Raw genomic sequence first — 16,997 nt, 5'->3', positions numbered from 1 at the left:
ATAGGAGTCAACATTTTACACAGAAATACGGAATAACATCATAAATGTTTTCTTACTTTGCTGAGCTTCCATCAGAATGTTGTACAAGGAGTCCTTGGTCCAGAATAAATCGTTGTTTGGTTTTAGAATGTCCATTTCTTCTGTCGAATTCGCGCCACAATGCTAGCCAAGGCTGCTAACATTCCCATCCTCTCTTGGCGCAAAGAACGGAAAACTCAAAGTCCCAATAAACGTTGAATAAACTGATAAAACTCGGTTGAAAAAACCTACTTTATGATGTTATTATCATATGTATCAAATAAAATCAGAGCCGGAGATATTCGCCGTGTATACCGAACGCTTTTCAGAAGACAATGTCGAGGTTCCTCGCGCGCCGTCGAAGACAAAGAAAATACCGGACATGTCACTCCAAAAGCTCTTGTTCGGCCTCAGATCAAGCTAGACACCCCATTCCACCTTCCACTGCCTGTTGACATCTAGTGGAAGGCGTATGAAGTGCATGCATATCGATAAATAAAAGCCAGTTGAATAGGCAGGCCCTGAAACAGAGCCTCGTTTTCAGATTTTTCACTTCCTGTATGGAAGTTTGCTGCAAAATGAGTTCTGTTTTACTCACAGATATAATTCAAACAGTTTTAGAAACTTGAGAGTGTTTTCTATCCATTAGTAATAATAATATGCATATTGTATGATCTAGAACAGAGTACGAGGCCGTTTCATTTGGGCACGATTTTTTCCAAAGTGAAAACAGTGCCCCCGTATTGACAAGATAGCCATCACTAGCTGGCTACAGTACCACCCAGGTTACCCAACCCTGCACCTACGAACTGCTGCCCTATGTACATAGTCATGGAATCACTTGTCACTTTAATAATGGAACACTAGTCACTTTAATAATGACTAGTGTCATTATTACTAGTGTCATTATTCTAGACATACTCTTTTACTAATTTTATATGTATACATTATACTGTATTTGGTCAATGCCCCCCCCCCCCCCCCCCCCCAATTGCTTGTCCTAAGATGTATATATTTATTAATTTAATTATTTTACCTTTTAGATTTGTTTGTATTGTTGTGAATTGTTAGATACCACTGCACTGTTGGAGCTAGAAACACAAGCATTTCGCTACACCCACAATAACATCTGCTAAATATGTGTGTGTGACCAATAAAATGTGATTTGAACTTTAGGGCACAGCAGGGTCACAGGTTCTATACCCCGTGTGGGTATAGATCTGTATGATCCTCTGAATTTATACAGTAACAAAGACACAATGACAAAATCTTCATTTAGAAATGTAACAGTTTTTTTCCTCAATCTTTTTTTTTTCTCTCCAAAGGACCTTTATTAGATGTATGAAAAGTATTTACAGATGTACATTATAATGGAAAAAAAGCACATGTGTTCTCATCATCACAGCAGCAACAAAAACACAGGTCAAACACAAGTTCAAAAATAAATATATTGACATTGAATTCAGTTCATGCATCTAACATTTAATAATACTGTCATTTTTTGTACAAAATAAAGTATTTAAATACACTTGCAATAGAAATGTACATGAAACGTATATTAATTCATCCTTCACATTGTGTATAACTGTGTCAAATATTAATATGTAGAAGTGGTATTAAAATCTGTAGAACTATATGAAAGCTTTGTCACTTTATTAAGGAATGTGGGAATATAGATATGTTTTTACCAAAACTATATGGCACAATATCTCTTCATAGATTTAATCAGTAGTTGTTTTTAAATAGTGTAAAATTCTGGAAATGCCTTACCAAATATTTGTTTATATCTTTCAAAAAACATCACAACAGTCTTGGAGTACAAGAACCTGTCAACCATCTAGAAAAAGGAGAGGAGATTGATATATTGCACGTTTCATAGATGTATCCATAAATATATTCATTTTATTGTCTTCTCCATTATGAGTCAGCTTAAAATTGGGTCAGGTCTTTACAGTGCAGTTTTATACTGTCTCTGTGTGTCATCAGGTTTGATCAAACACAAGAATATGATACGACTGAATCATTGCCCATTTGTCCGATATTCCGATAGTTTGTCTGTTCATTGTCTGTTGTTGATAATAATTTCAGTATATCAACATACCGTACAAAGTAAACAACCCCTCATTTCTACAATTATTTTTTAAATATAGTTAAATAAAATTTTACTTCATCATAACAATTACAATCTATTCTAAATTCTTTCTTCATCGCTATACATGCACTTTCACCCCCCAACTTATGGAGAGTGTGAATTCCTTTCATTTAAACGTCTTATATCCCATACATGTAACTATTCAAATATAGGTACTCTGGATACTGAACCTAGATCAGTTATAACTTAATTGTGATGGTGCTCCCCAGGGTTGTGTACTGCTACCAACACAGTTTCTGAGTGATATGCTCAGTGACACCAGAGCAATGGTAATTTGTGAGCATTTGATAGAAAAAATGATAAAATAAAGATTATATTGAAAGGCAAGTTGTAAACCAAGAAGTGAAAGGCCTGATTCAGGCTGTGTATAGTATTTTGGCTATATACTGTTAAAGTAACTGCCCAGTGAAAATCTCCCTTTTAAAAGTTAATATTCTGTTAACTAATTTCCAAATAATGTTGCTGACTCGTCCTATACTCGTATTTGTGACCATTGGAGAAATTGGAATTGAAATTGGAGAAAAAAACACGTCAAAAACCCCACCTCAAACTTGTATCTCAAACAGACCGTTTAAAAAATGTTTGCCATTTCCTCATAGAACATGTCATCTCCCTGAGGAGGATGAGCTGGCCAATCAGCGGTCTATTTAAGTTATTATTTGTATACGCCCACACCATTCTGTTGTTGGGGTACGTCCACACCCTTCAAACACAGAAAACCTGCTTTTTTAACATACATAATTAAAACATTTAGCAAAGAAAACAATTTCACTCCTATTGTAAGAAATTATAGGTCATATTTAACAGAAACCTGAAAACACTCGGCAGTTACTTTAATGATATCCTCAGCCTTCCAAATTCACAGTGGGGGCTCATGGCGACTACATCGGTATCAAATCTCTCTTTTTATATTCTATTTTCATGTTGCTCATTCAGTTTTTCCTCAGTAGGTTACCTCTTTGGTCGATCCTTTGTTAGCTTGTGTTGAGATTCTAGGTAATTTAAGGTTGATGCTTTCACATATTTGGCCCCCTGTTTGACTTGAGTGTTTCGGCAGTGGTTTGTTTGACCGAGTGAACGGAACAGTGAATAGTGAATCATCATTTTGTGGAAATAAGTCAACGAAGGAAATGAAGGTGAGAAAGAAACCATGGCAACACCGTAGTTGAGTTTGTGCCGAGTGTGGACCTGGGGAGTTGAATCACTCAACAAAGTCACAAAGAGGTTCATTACGTTTCTGTACGTGATGAGTAGCACTAGGGGCGGGACATTTAACCCACACTAGTGAGTGTGGAAATGTGTCAAAGTGGTAGCTTTTTATATCTGAGAAGTATAACAAACATCTGATGGTTATAATAAAGATACACTATAATCTGGTGGAAAATCTACAAAGGACTTGAGTGTACTGGAAGTTGTTCCTTGTTTACCAGTGTTGTATGGAAACTGTACTGTACATAGAACATTGGCAGTAAAGCTGTAAGACACAAGTGTGGGTACAGTGTTTGGGAGGTCCTGTGTGTGTGTGTGTGTTTGTGACAGAGGGGTTGCAGAGGTGAATAAAAGCATTGCTTCTGTTTTGACTGCACATTGTGTGGGGTGGTGAAGTGGGTCTCGTCCGATACTCCAAACTGGTCTCCAGTTGCATAGTGAGCACGGCGTCTGTCCTCTCTTGTTGTCGGTGGGCGATACAGACATAACTCTGCTCTGCTTTTTTTTTTACTTGGCAGGGCTTTGTTTTGGAACCCCAGGTAGTTGGTGAACTTTCAAATGTTAATGTCAAACAGTTCCCACATTGTAAGGAGGGACCGGGGTCTTCTTTCCCCTTGTTTCATTGTACTGTACTGTACTGTAATGTACCCTACTGTACTGTACTGTAGTGTAATGTACCCTACTGTACTGTAGTGTTCTGTACTAGTCCTTGTGCACATCCTCAGCCCGGAGAATCTTGTACAGGACCCAGTAGAAAATGTTAAAAAACAGGAAGGCCAGGGGGAAACCCGCCCGCGATACTGTGTCGATCTTCTTGGCGCGGTCGATGAACAGCTTTCTCATCTCTTCGTGGCTCTTGGCGGCCGGGTCCTTCTTGGGCTGATGGGTGGGCTGTGGCCCCGCGGCGCCCGGGGTGGTGGCGGCGTTGTTGGTGGCCTTGGGGATGGTGCCGTCCTTGACCGCCGTGCCGCCACCGCCGGTCGTGGCGGTGAAGCTGAGGCGGCTCTCCCTCACGTCGTCGTCCTACGAACAGGAAAGGCAGGAGTTAGTTAGATAGGGGTCAGAGGTCAAGGATGAATGAACTCCCCGGACGGGAACGGACACTCCCCCGATGGACGGCCATGAGGTGCTCCAGAGAGGGACACTGAAATGTCATCCCTCTCCCTCCATTGAGCTTGCTCTCCCTCCTTCTCTCTTAACCATGGGGGTTCGCTTGCCATAGCAACAGCAGTAGCAGCAATATGACAGGCTGACTAGGTCTCCCAGCCAAGTACACTTCAGTCTCCCTCCTGCTAACACTCCAAATAAACTTGACAACTAAACTTCCGCCTTTGACTTCATGTTGAGTCAATGCCTATTCTCCCTAACTCAATAAATCTATCAAAGTGCAACATGAACATGGAGTGATTTGTGCGTCATGAGACCTTGCTTAAAACCTCCAGTCTATTATTGTTTTTATAACCCATAATGCCTCTGGTGTTATCCTCCTCTCTCTCTCTCTCTTTCAAATCTACTCATTCCTGTACCCTTTAAAGTTGTCACCACTCAAGCGTCCCCCTGGCCTTTTCCCTCAAATGTCAAAACTAGGGTCGAAAAAAGGGCTCAGAACTGGAAGTTCTCTTTAAAAAGCAATTGACATCATATGAATGAAGGGGTATTACCTTTGGCCGACGCACAAACAAAGCCCCGCGTGTGATCGTTTTGTTTGACATGCCCAATATGGAAATTATTTAAATGGAATGAAAACAGAATCAATATAAGTTGAGCAATCATTTTTCCATGAGCGAATTCACAATGAACAACAAATGATATGTTGACATGAGGGAAGAGTAGGAAAGCAGGAAACATTTTGATATTTTCCTTGTTTCCAGGCTGAGATGCAATTTCTGCAGAAATGCATTTGGATAGGGAAATAAAAAGAAACCGCAACACCAACTGAAAGGAACAAGGAACTGGGAGTGAAAACAGGGAGTGTGTGTGTGTGACAAGTTGACAACTGGCCATTATGACATTAAACTAATTATGAAGAATAATGGAATGCCATTAGTGTAATGAAGAAAGTCACAGAGTCAATGAGTCACTACACCAGCATTGTGAGTCACGTTACGCTTAAAGGGATACTTTGGGAAATCGGCAATGAAGCCCTTCATCTACTTCCCAAGAGTCAGATGAACTCGATACTATTTTAATGCCTCTGCGTGCAGTTTGAAGGAAGTTGCTACTGTAACTGGCGTTAGCACAATGACTAGACTTCTATGGCAACATTTAGCATGCTAGCTTTTACCATAGACGTCCAGTCAGTAGTGAGCATTGGCTCGCAAAACCACCTCCAACTTCCTTCATACTGGATGCAGAGATATAACAATGGGATCCACAAGGTCATCTGACTCCAGGGAAGATTTAATTGCCACACATTTTTACAACACATCCTCGTGAATGAAATACTGTAAAAAATGCATGTTTCCATGCTGTCTTTGTATAGTTCTCATACTTAGGTGTGAAAATCCATATGAATATGGAGAGAACACCGACAACGACAAACAGCAGAGGAACAGCACACAACTACAAGGAACACAAACACACAAACTTGTGACCAGATGGAGTGTGGGGTTCTAATAGCTGGGTTCTAATGTTCTTTACCCTGTCAGAGGAATTGTAGATGTGGCCCATAGATCCATATATGGGCGTATCGTTGTTTCTCAAACCATTAATACGTCTCAATGACTCAGCCAGCTCACTGGGATCAATGGAGTGATCCTCATCACCATTCTTTCATCACAGGAGAAGCATGCAAATGGGAAACATAAACAAACAAAGTACCAAAAGGATGATGAGAATCATGCAATATAGAGGAATTCACTGTGGATATGCCTGAAACACTGTGGATATGCCTGAAACACTGTGGACATGCCTGAAATGCCGTGGACATGCCTGAAACGCCGTGGATATGCCTGAAACGCCGTGGATATGCCTGAAACACTGTGAATATGCTTGAAACGCTGTGGACATGCCTGAAACGCTGTGGATATGTTTGAAACGCTATGGACATGCCTGAAACGTGCTATGTATATGCCTGAAATGCTGTGGACATGCTTGAAACGCTGTGGACATGCCTGAAACGCTGTGGATATGCCTGAAACGCTGTGGATATGCTTGAAACGCTGTGGACATGCCTGAAATGCTGTGGATATGCTTGAAACGCTGTGGACATGCCTGAAATGCTGTGGACATGCCTGAAACGCTGTGGATATGCTTGAAACGCTGTGGACATGCCTGAAACGCTGTGGATATGCTTGAAACGCTGTGGACATGCCTGAAACACTGTGGACATGCCTGAAACACTGTGGACATGCCTGAAATGCTGTGGATATGCCTGAAACGCTGTGGACATGCCTGAAATGCTGTGGATATGCCTGAAACACTGTGGACATGCCTGAAATGCTGTGGATATGCTTGAAACGCTGTGGACATGTCTGAAACGCTGTGTACATGCCTGAAACCCTGTGGATATGCCTGAAACCCTGTGGACATGCCAGAAACACATGCAAATAGATAAGAACATCAAACAAGAAGGTGAATCAAAACGAAAGCTGTGCCATGCTTTAAGAAACTGGGCGAGGTGAAATTGAACATAACATAATTGTTTTGTGTGTGTGTGTTGGTATTTGACTTCTAGACAAGTTGGTTACCTCAAGTTAGTTAGAGAAAGGCTGAGCTCTGCATGTTTGAATTGACAATGACCCCTATCCACTTAATCAACTTCAGTGACCTTTTCCTCCCCTTGGTTACAAGCAGTGTTCATTCATCTTTATCTCATTGTGTTCTATCTCGATTCCCCTTGGTAAAATCCACAGAGTATAAAGCAAATGGACTCTTCCCCTGGTACAGAGAGAGGCAGTCTTTTTTTGTGTCTCCATTTTATATTAATGGATGAGGGATAGGAAGAAACACAGACATCAGCCAAATGTTCAGACACTGACCCGTTCTGTCCTTCAGGAAGCTTTGTCGTAAACATGTCGAAGTAAACATTGGAAGTTTTAGCCTTGGTGCACGACAGGTTGGTGTAGTAACGGTATATGGCCACAGGGGAGCAGTGTTGACTCAAAGGTGGATGGTAGAACATTGCACCTGTTGGGGAAGTTGCTTTGCTGTTGTGCCTCAACTTTTTCATTGTGTCAAACAAGGCCATGTTGTTTTGCCGAGTCTGAATACAAAGAGTATGCTAACTTTCTGTAGTCTACTTTCATGAGTAAGAATTTGTTCGCAACTGAATTGCCTGGATAAATAGCTTCAATAACCTAAATAAGCAAGCCTTTTGACCATAGAGACATGATTTATCTGACCCGGGCCCAGAGTCCAGGCTAGGGCCCAATTTAGTGACAGACAGCGTATAATTGGACTTTTCCGTCTTAATCTTTTAAAATATCCAAAAGGCCAGAAACCCAATTAACCACAGAGTCAAGGCCACTAAGCCGCCCCTACATCCGTCAAGTCACATTTTTGGTCGACTAATTCCCAAAGCTCCTCTGTCAACCTCATCTTTTGACATTTCTCAACATCCTCAGACAGTCTTCAGACAACATTTCATGTTACACTGCATGTTTCAGGGACTACAGTGCTACAAGCTCTTTACATTAGCAATCCAATATAATACAATCTGTGGTTTTAACCCTCAACGTACACACTAAGTGGACAGAAAATTAACAACACCTGCTCTTTCCATGACAGACTGACCAGGTGTACCCAGGTGAAAGCTATGATCCCTTATTGATGTCTCTTGTTAATTCCACTTCAATCAGCGTAGATGAAGGGGAGGAGACAGGTTAAAGAAGGATTTTTAAGCCTTGAGACAACTGAGACATGGATTGTGTATGTGTGCCAAGGCAAAAGATGGGCAAGGGGAAAGATTTAAGTAACTTTGAACAGGGTATGGTAGTAGGTGCCAGGTGCAATGGTTTGTGTCAAGAACTGCAACCCTGCTGGGTTTTCAACGCTCAACAGTTTCCCGTGCGTATCAAGAATGATCCACCACCCAAAGGACATCAAGCCAAATTGACACAACTGTGGGAAGCATTGGAGTCAACATGGGCCAGCATCCCTGTGGAACGCTTTTGGCACCTTGTAGAGTCACGACGAATTGAGGCTGTTCTGAGGGCAAAAGGGGAAGGTGTCCCTAATGTTTGGTATACTCAGTACTGTATGTCTGAGAAGGATATATCTGTGAAGGATAGAATTGCTTGTTTCATTATTTGTTAGGTGCTAAAGCATTGAGATAGGAGTTATTCAGAGGGTGCTTTGTGACCACGTACTTCAGCCTCAGAGCTCCTTAAGGAACCACACCATAACGGCAATATGCAGTCATTGTTGTTTGTTCACGCTCTGATTGGACGAACGTGTTCTAGATTGGTCTGTAAACGTTACCTTCTTCTTCGTTCTCCGCGGGCGGAGTCTTAAGAGTTCCTTGTGTTGCCTGGAGACAAAGTTGACGGCGGCGTACTCGAGCAGAGCGGAGAATACGAAGAGCAGACACACCGCCATCCAGATGTCGATGGCCTTCACATAGGACACCTACAACACCAGAGAGACAAAGTCACAGTCACACAGTCAGACAGCAGAGACCGACAGACAGACGGAGACAAAGTCACAGTCACACAGTCACAGAGCAGAGACCGACACACCGCCATCCAGATGTCGATGGCCTTCACATAGGACACCTACAACACCAGAGAGACAAAGTCACAGTCACACAGTCAGAGAGCAGAGACCGACAGACAGACGGAGACAAAGTCACAGTCACACAGTCACAGAGCAGAGACCGACACACCGCCACCCAGATGTCGATGGCCTTCACATAGGACACCTACAACACCAGAGAGACAAAGTCACAGTCACACAGTCAGAGAGCAGAGACCGACAGACAGACGGAGACAAAGTCACAGTCACACAGTCACAGAGCAGAGACCGACAGACAGACGGAGACAAAGTCACAGAGTCAGAGAGCAGAGACAGACTGACAGACTGACAGACCGACAGACGGAGACCACGTCACAGTCACACAGTCAGAGAGCAGAGACAGACTGAAAGACAGAGACAAAGTCACAGTCACACAGTCAGAGAGCAGAGCCAGACTGACAGACGGAGACACAGTCACAGAGCAGACAGACAGACAGACGGAGACAAAGTCACAGTCACACAGTCAGAGAGCAGAGACAGACAGACAGACGGAGACAAAGTTACAGTCACAGACCAGAGACAGACTGACAGACGGAGACACAGTCACAGTCACAGAGTCAGAGAGCAGAGACAGACTGACAGACGGAGACAAAGTCACAGTCACACAGTCAGAGAGCAGAGACAGACGGAGACACAGTCACACAGTCAGAGAGCAGAGACAGACTGACAGACGGAGACAAAGTCACAGTCACACAGTCAGAGAGCAGAGACAGACCGACAGACGGAGACACAGTCACAGAGCAGAGACAGACTGACAGACGGAGACAAAGTCACAGTCACACAGTCAGAGAGCAGAGACAGACTGACAGACGGAGACAAAGGAGTTGAGAGAATGAATAGTCTGACATAGTCTGGCAGAATTTCATAGGATTTCAACTGTCTGGCCAAGTTTGCAGCTTGTTTTATGTTTTCATTTCACAGAGATTGGATTGATGCTGTTACATAATCTGGAGTATGTTAGGAGTGTATGAGAATACATAATACGTGTAAATATCAAATATGTCTCATGGAGTATTTAGTTGTTTTTATCTTGATACCACCTATACTATATGTAAGGTTATTTTATTTTTTTATTTTTTTGTTGAATTTTACCCCCTTTTCTCCCCAATTTCGTGGTATCCAATTGTCAGTAGTTACTATCTTGTCTCATCGCTACAACTCCCGTACGGGCTCGGGAGAGACGAAGGTCGAAAGCCATGCGTCCTCCGAAACACAACCCAACCAAGCCGCACTGCTTCTTAACACAGCGCGCCTCCAACCCGGAAGCCAGCCGCACCAATGTGTCGAAGGAAACACCGTGCGACAGAGCTTGGGTGCGAACCCAGAGTCTCTAGTGGCACAGCTATATATAGACCACTGCGCCACCCGGGAGGCCCGTATATGTAAGGTTTTAAAGGCACAAAACTATATTTGTCTGTGTTTTATATATATTTACACACTATTAGGTTGGAATAATGCTGTGAAATTGTGAAAATTATGATAATGCCCTTTTAGTGTAAGAGCTGTTTGAAAAGACCATCTGGAATTTCAGCCTGTTTTGGTGGGATGGAGTTTTGGCATCCCTGGTGATATCACCAGGCGGTAAATTAGTTAATAGACCAATAAGAAAGAGAGTTCAAAGCCTCTCTGCCAATAACAGCTAGTTTTCAGTTTTCCCCTCCCCACTCAGACCACCCCCAGACAGTCCTAGCAAAATTCTTGCTTGAGAAATAGCTCTTAGCTAAGAAGCAATTATTTTAATTGTTACCCAGAAATGATTTGATATTGGAGGTAACAGCTGCATTGGACCTTTAATATTTAGTCTGTCATGATGTTACCGTTTAATTTTTCAAGAAAATCGATATGCAATCACTTATATCATGACGGTGTAAAAACGTCTTCTTGCTGAATGCTTAATTAAGGTACGTAACAGAACATTCCATATACTATACTGCATTATCCTTTAATGCATACAGAACACTAAATACTCCTCAAGGGTAAAAGGACAAGTTAGATATTTTTTTACTTAGATTTATTTTAAATTTGACCTTGACAGTAGTCTATGGCCCAGGAGAAAATTGTATCCTCGGTTTTACAGTAAGTCTAAAAATACTGAACTTGTCATTTAACAAGTAAGTGCCAGTATTTTGTTCTTCTACATGGGTGAATCCCAAACATATATACACAGGCCCTTTGGGATGTATTAAACCGTACTGAGATGCTCCATACAGACAGAAATTCTCTGAAAACGAGCAGGGGCATTTACATATCTCAGAACATCGCTTTTATATCATGTCTTAATGGATATCTCTCTTTAGGTAACTCTTTATACAGTCTATTTGAGATCATTTAGGTGTCACAAGAGTGTATAAACGATGCAACACATTCAATCTTGTAAGATCTCTGCAATACTGCCCACTGCAAGGCTCCGTTAAGCAAACAGAAAAAGTCACCCTGTACCCAGACCACAAATCAACAACGGACAGTCAGTCCTGAAGAAGGGACACTTTTTTGGGCGAGCACAGTGGTGATGCACACAACACACTCTCCTGCCAACCCACACAACCGCACCCCCACTAACACTCTCGCATACTCTGCACCCGACCCACCTTAGGCAGAGACGTTCTAGAACCGGAGCTCTGGGTGGTCATGGTGAGCACAGTGGTGATGCCCAGTGCCACCCTAGCGGGCGCGGCGTCCATGTTGATCCAGAAGGAGACCCAGGAGAGGATGACGATGAGGAGAGAGGGGATGTACATCTGGATCAGGTAGTAACCCATCTGTCTCTCCAGGTGGAAACGCACCTCGATGCACGTGAACTTCCCTGTGGGAAGAGGGAGAGAGAGGAGAGAGGAGAGAGGAGAGGAGGGAGAGAGAGGAGAGAGGAGGGAGGAGAGAGGAGAGAGGAGAGAGAGAGGAGAGATGAGAGAGATGAGGGAGAGAGAGGAGGGAGGAGAGGAGGGAGGAGAGAGAAGAGGGAGAGAGAGGAGGGAGGAGGGAGGAGAGAGGAGAGAGGAGAGAGGAGAGAGGAGAAAGGAGAGAGGAGGGAGAGAGGAGGGAGGAGAGAGGAAAGAGAGAGAGGAGAGATGAGAGAGAGGAGGGAGAGAGAGGAGGGAGAGAGAGGAGGGAGGAGAGAGGAGAGAGGAGAGAGAAGAGGGAGAGAGAGGAGGGAGGAGGGGGAGAGAGAGAGGAGAGAGGAGAGCGACTGAGACAAGCGCCTATGTTTTCTTTGTTTCGTATTAAAGTCTGCCTTAATAACATACTCGGAAATGTACAATGAAAATGTATAGGAAAGATGAGGCGTACTCCTTTGGAGACTATTAGGTTTCTCTGTCGACCATATCTTACAAACATCAGCATTCCTCCTCTCATACACACCGTATACTGTACATGTAAACAAACCTACACACAAACTGTACACGTGGCTTCTCAGAAAATCTCAATTCTAGCAACCCAAGCGCCCGTGCTGTGGAGGAGTTTAAGTCGATCTCTGTGTAGTCGGTCTATGCAGCTGTGGTTATCTTGATCATCAAAGCTCAGTGCATGTGCCTCAGATGAAAATGCCAGTCATGCTCTCTGCCTTTGGTGCGTCAACGTTTGTCAGATCTCCCCACCATCACACACACAAACACACACACACACACCCAACCCTCAGTTCATAGGTTACCAGTGCCACACTCAATACGGAAGTGGTCTGATGAGGCAGATGCCAGGCTACAAGACTGTTTTTCTAGCATACAGACTGGGATATGTTCCGGTATCCAATAGCATTGAGGAGGTTACCACATCAGTCACGGTTTTAATCAATAAGTGCATAGACGACGTCCCTACAGTTTTTTTATTTTTTTATTTTATTTAACCTTTATTTAACCAGGTAGGCTAGTTGAGAACATGTTCTCATTAACAACTGCGACCTGGCCAAGATAAAGCAAAGCAGTGCGACACAAACAACAACACAGAGTTACACATGGAATAAACAATCATACAGCCAATAACACAATAGAAAAAGTCTATATACAGTGTGTGCAAATTAGATAAGATAAGGGTATACAGTGTGTGCAAATGAGATAAGATAAGGGAGGTAAGGCAATAAATAGGCCATAGTGGCGAAATAATTACAATTTAGCAATTAAACACTGGAGTGATAGATGTGCAGAAGATGAGTGTACAAGTAGAGATACTGGGGTGCAAAGGAGCAAAAAATAAATAAATAAATAACAGTATGGGGATGAGGTAGTTGGATGGGCTATTTACAGATGGGCTCTGTAGAGGTGCAGGGATCTGTGAGCTGATCTGACAGCTGGTGCTTAAAGTTAGTGAGGGAGATATGAGTCTCCAGCTTCAGTAATTTTTGCAATTCGTTCCAGTCATTGGCAGCAGAGAACTGGAAGGAAAGGCGGCCAAAGGAGGAATTGGCTTTGGGGGTGACCAGGGAAATATACCTGCTGGAGCGCCTGCTACGGGTGGGTGCTGCTATGGTGACCAGTGACTATAAGAAGGTGTCCTAACCAAAATAACAGGGATTACAGGTAATATCAATGCTGGGCTAAAGGCTAGAGCTACGGCTTACAAAGAACGGGACACGGACATGGCCCAGACAAGAAAGCCCGCTACGAGCTCTGACGAGTCATGAGAAAGGACAATATAGGAGGAAGGTGGAATCCTATTACACCGCCTCTGACGCTAGCCGTATGTGGCAGGGCTTGCAGATCATAACAGGTTAGAAAGGGAAACCCAACTATGAGTTGCCCAGTGATGCAGAACTCACAAACGTGCTAAATCCCTTTTATGCTTGCTTCGAAGAATACAACACTGAGTTTTGCGTGAAAGCCCCTGTTGTTCCAGATGACTGTGTGATCTCGCTCTTGGTGGCCGTTGTGAATAAAAGTTTTAAACAGGTAAACACTCGCAAGGCCGCCGGGCCAGATGGAATACCAGGGTGTGTTCTCAAAGCATGCGAAGACCAGCTGGCAAGTGTCTTCATTGACAGTCTCAATCTCTCCTTGTCCCAGTCTGTAATTATGCTTGAAAGGCTGGTCATAACACACATCAACACCATCATCCCAGATACCTTACCCACTCCACTTCCTGACAGTCCGTCCCCAGGTGGTGAGGGTAGGCAACAACACCACTCCACGCTGACCCCCAATACCATTATCAAGTTTGTTGAGGTGGTAGGCCTGATCACTGACGGCAATGAGACAGCCTACAGGGAGGAGGTCAGAGACTTAGAAGTGTGGTGCCGGGACAACAACTTCTCCCTCAACATCAGTAAGACCAAGGAGATAATTGTGGACTACAGGAGAAAGAGGGGAGAGCACACCCCCATCAACATCAACAGGGTTTTTGTGGAGCGGGTCAAGAGCTTCAAGTTCCTTGGCGTCCACGTCCCTTAGGACTTAACATGGTCCACACACACACGCACAGTCGTGAAGAAAGCACGACAGCACCTCTTCCACCTCAGGAGGCTATAAGTAATACAGCTGCTCCATCAAGAGCCTCTTGACTGGCTGCATCACCGCTCGGTATGGCAATAGCCCCGCCCTCGATCGCATGGCGCTAACGAGGGTGTTGCGGACAGCCCAATACATCACTGGGGTCGAGCTCCCTGCCATCCAAGACCTTTGTATCAAGCAGCGTCAGAGGAAGGACTGAAACATTGCCAAAGACTCTAGCCATCCAAGCCATAGACTGTTCACTCTGCTACCTCTGACAAACGATACCGGAGCATCGGCTCTCGGACCAACAGGCTCCGAGACAGCTTCTACCCTCAAACCATAAGACTGCTAAATAGCAATAGGAATGCGAAATAGTTATATACATACACACTACTGTAAATAAACATTCACTGACACACACACACACACACACTACACTGACACACACACACACACATCATATGCTGCTGCTACTCTGTTTTTTTAAAACTCGTATTATTATCTATCCTGATGCCTAGGCACTTTACCCTGCCTCCATGTACATATCTACCTCTAATACCTTATTATTATCTATCCTGATGCCTAGGCACTTTACCCTGCCTCCATGTACATATCTACCTCTAATACCTTATTATTATCTATCCTGATGCCTAGGCACTTTACCCTGCCTCCATGTACATATCTACCTCTAATACCTTATTATTATCTATCCTGATGCCTAGGCACTTTACCCTGCCTCCATGTACATATCTACCTCTAATACCTTATTATTATCTATCCTGATGCCTAGGCACTTTACCCTGCCTCCATGTACATATCTACCTCTAATACCTTATTATTATCTATCCTGATGCCTAGGCACTTTACCCTGCCTCCATGTACATATCTACCTCTAATACCTTATTATTATCTATCCTGATGCCTAGGCACTTTACCCTGCCTCCATGTACATATCTACCTCTAATACCTTATTATTATCTATCCTGATGCCTAGGCACTTTACCCTGCCTCCATGTACATATCTACCTCTAATACCTTATTATTATCTATCCTGATGCCTAGGCACTTTACTCTGCCTTCATGTACATATCTACCTCTAATACCTTATTATTATCTATCCTGATACCTAGTCACTTTACCCTGCCTTCATGTACATATCTACCTCAAATACCTTATTATTATCTATCCTGATGCCTAGTCACTTTACTCTGCCTCCATGTACATATCTACCTCTAATACCTTATTATTATCTATCCTGATACCTAGTCACTTTACCCTGCCTTCATGTACATATCTACCTCAAATACCTTATTATTATCTATCCTGATGCCTAGGCACTTTACTCTGCCTCCATGTACATATCTACCTCTAATACCTTATTATTATCTATCCTGATGCCTAGTCACTTTATCCTGCCTCCATGTACATATCTACCTATAATACCTTATTATTATTATCTATCCTGATGCCTAGTCATTTACCTTGCATCCAATACCTCATACCTCTGCAGATTGATTTGGTACTGGTCCTCCCTGTATATAGCTTCATTCTTGTGTATTTTATTCCTTTTGCATTATAATTTATGTATTCGGCACATGTGACAAATCATTTGACAGGATACATGGACACTCTTACTGATAGTTGTGGTGTCACGCCCTGACCTTAGAGATCATTTTTATGTCTCTATTTTGGTTGGTCAGGGCGTGAGTTGGGGTGGGCATTCTATGTTTTTGTTCTATGTTGTCTGTTTCTATGTGTTTGGCCGGGTGTGGTTCTCAATCAGAGGCAGCTGTCTATCGTTGTCTCTGATTGAGAAACATACTTAGGTAGCCTTTTCCCACCTGTGTTTTGTGGGTAGTTGTTTTCTGTCTTTGTGTCTGTACCAGACAGGACTGTTTCGTTTCATTCTCTTTGTTATTTTGTTTAGTGTTCTGTTTTAATAAAAATAACATGAACAATTACAACGCTGTGCTTTGGTCCGATGACTACTCTTCATCCGAAGATGAATATCGTTACATGTGGCTGCTTGGCGTGATGTATTGTTGTCTCTACCTTCTTGCCCTTTGTGCTGTTGTCTGTGCCCAATAATGTGTGTACCATGTCTTGTGCTTCTACCATGCCGGGCTGCTGTCACGTTGTGGTGCTACCATATTGTGTTGCTACCATGGTATGCTGTTGTCTTACGTCTCTCTTTATGTGGTGTTTCTCTTGTCGATGTGTTTTGTCCTATATTTTATTTCGTATTTTTAATTCCAGCCCTAGTCCCCACAGGAGGCTGTGACAGCAGCACAGCACATGCACCCAATGCACTCTAGTAAACATATGTACCCAACACACAAATACTCTCAATTCACTAAAATGTATGTATATCCAATGGAGTCAAATAAACATATGAACCCAATGCACGTATAGACTCAATGCACTGAAATGAAGCCATTATTTCCGTAAAGTAAACCTCTGACATTTGA

At 43.0% G+C, this 16,997-nt stretch overlaps 1 protein-coding gene across 1 annotated transcript in view; it reads right to left on the bottom strand.

The window, feature by feature from the left end:
• Nucleotides 1–3,981: 3,981 nt before the first annotated feature.
• The window catches only part of LOC120034738 (glycine receptor subunit alpha-3-like), a 62,498-nt gene continuing 49,482 nt past the window's right edge, over nucleotides 3,982–16,997 (bottom strand). Inside the window, exons 7-9 of the mRNA XM_038981341.1 lie at nucleotides 11,701–11,915; nucleotides 8,801–8,947; nucleotides 3,982–4,402 (exon numbers count right to left, since the gene is read on the bottom strand). Of these exons, the coding sequence (XP_038837269.1) occupies nucleotides 4,082–4,402; nucleotides 8,801–8,947; nucleotides 11,701–11,915 (683 nt within the window). The 3' untranslated portion in view covers nucleotides 3,982–4,081. The remainder of the gene's footprint in view (nucleotides 4,403–8,800; nucleotides 8,948–11,700; nucleotides 11,916–16,997) is intronic.

This window comes from Salvelinus namaycush, chromosome 42 (assembly GCF_016432855.1).
Source record: "Salvelinus namaycush isolate Seneca chromosome 42, SaNama_1.0, whole genome shotgun sequence".
NCBI classification, from domain to species: domain Eukaryota; kingdom Metazoa; phylum Chordata; class Actinopteri; order Salmoniformes; family Salmonidae; genus Salvelinus; species Salvelinus namaycush.
The sequence above is the reverse complement of the archived record's forward strand: the minus strand, read 5'-3'. Positions and strand labels throughout refer to the sequence as shown.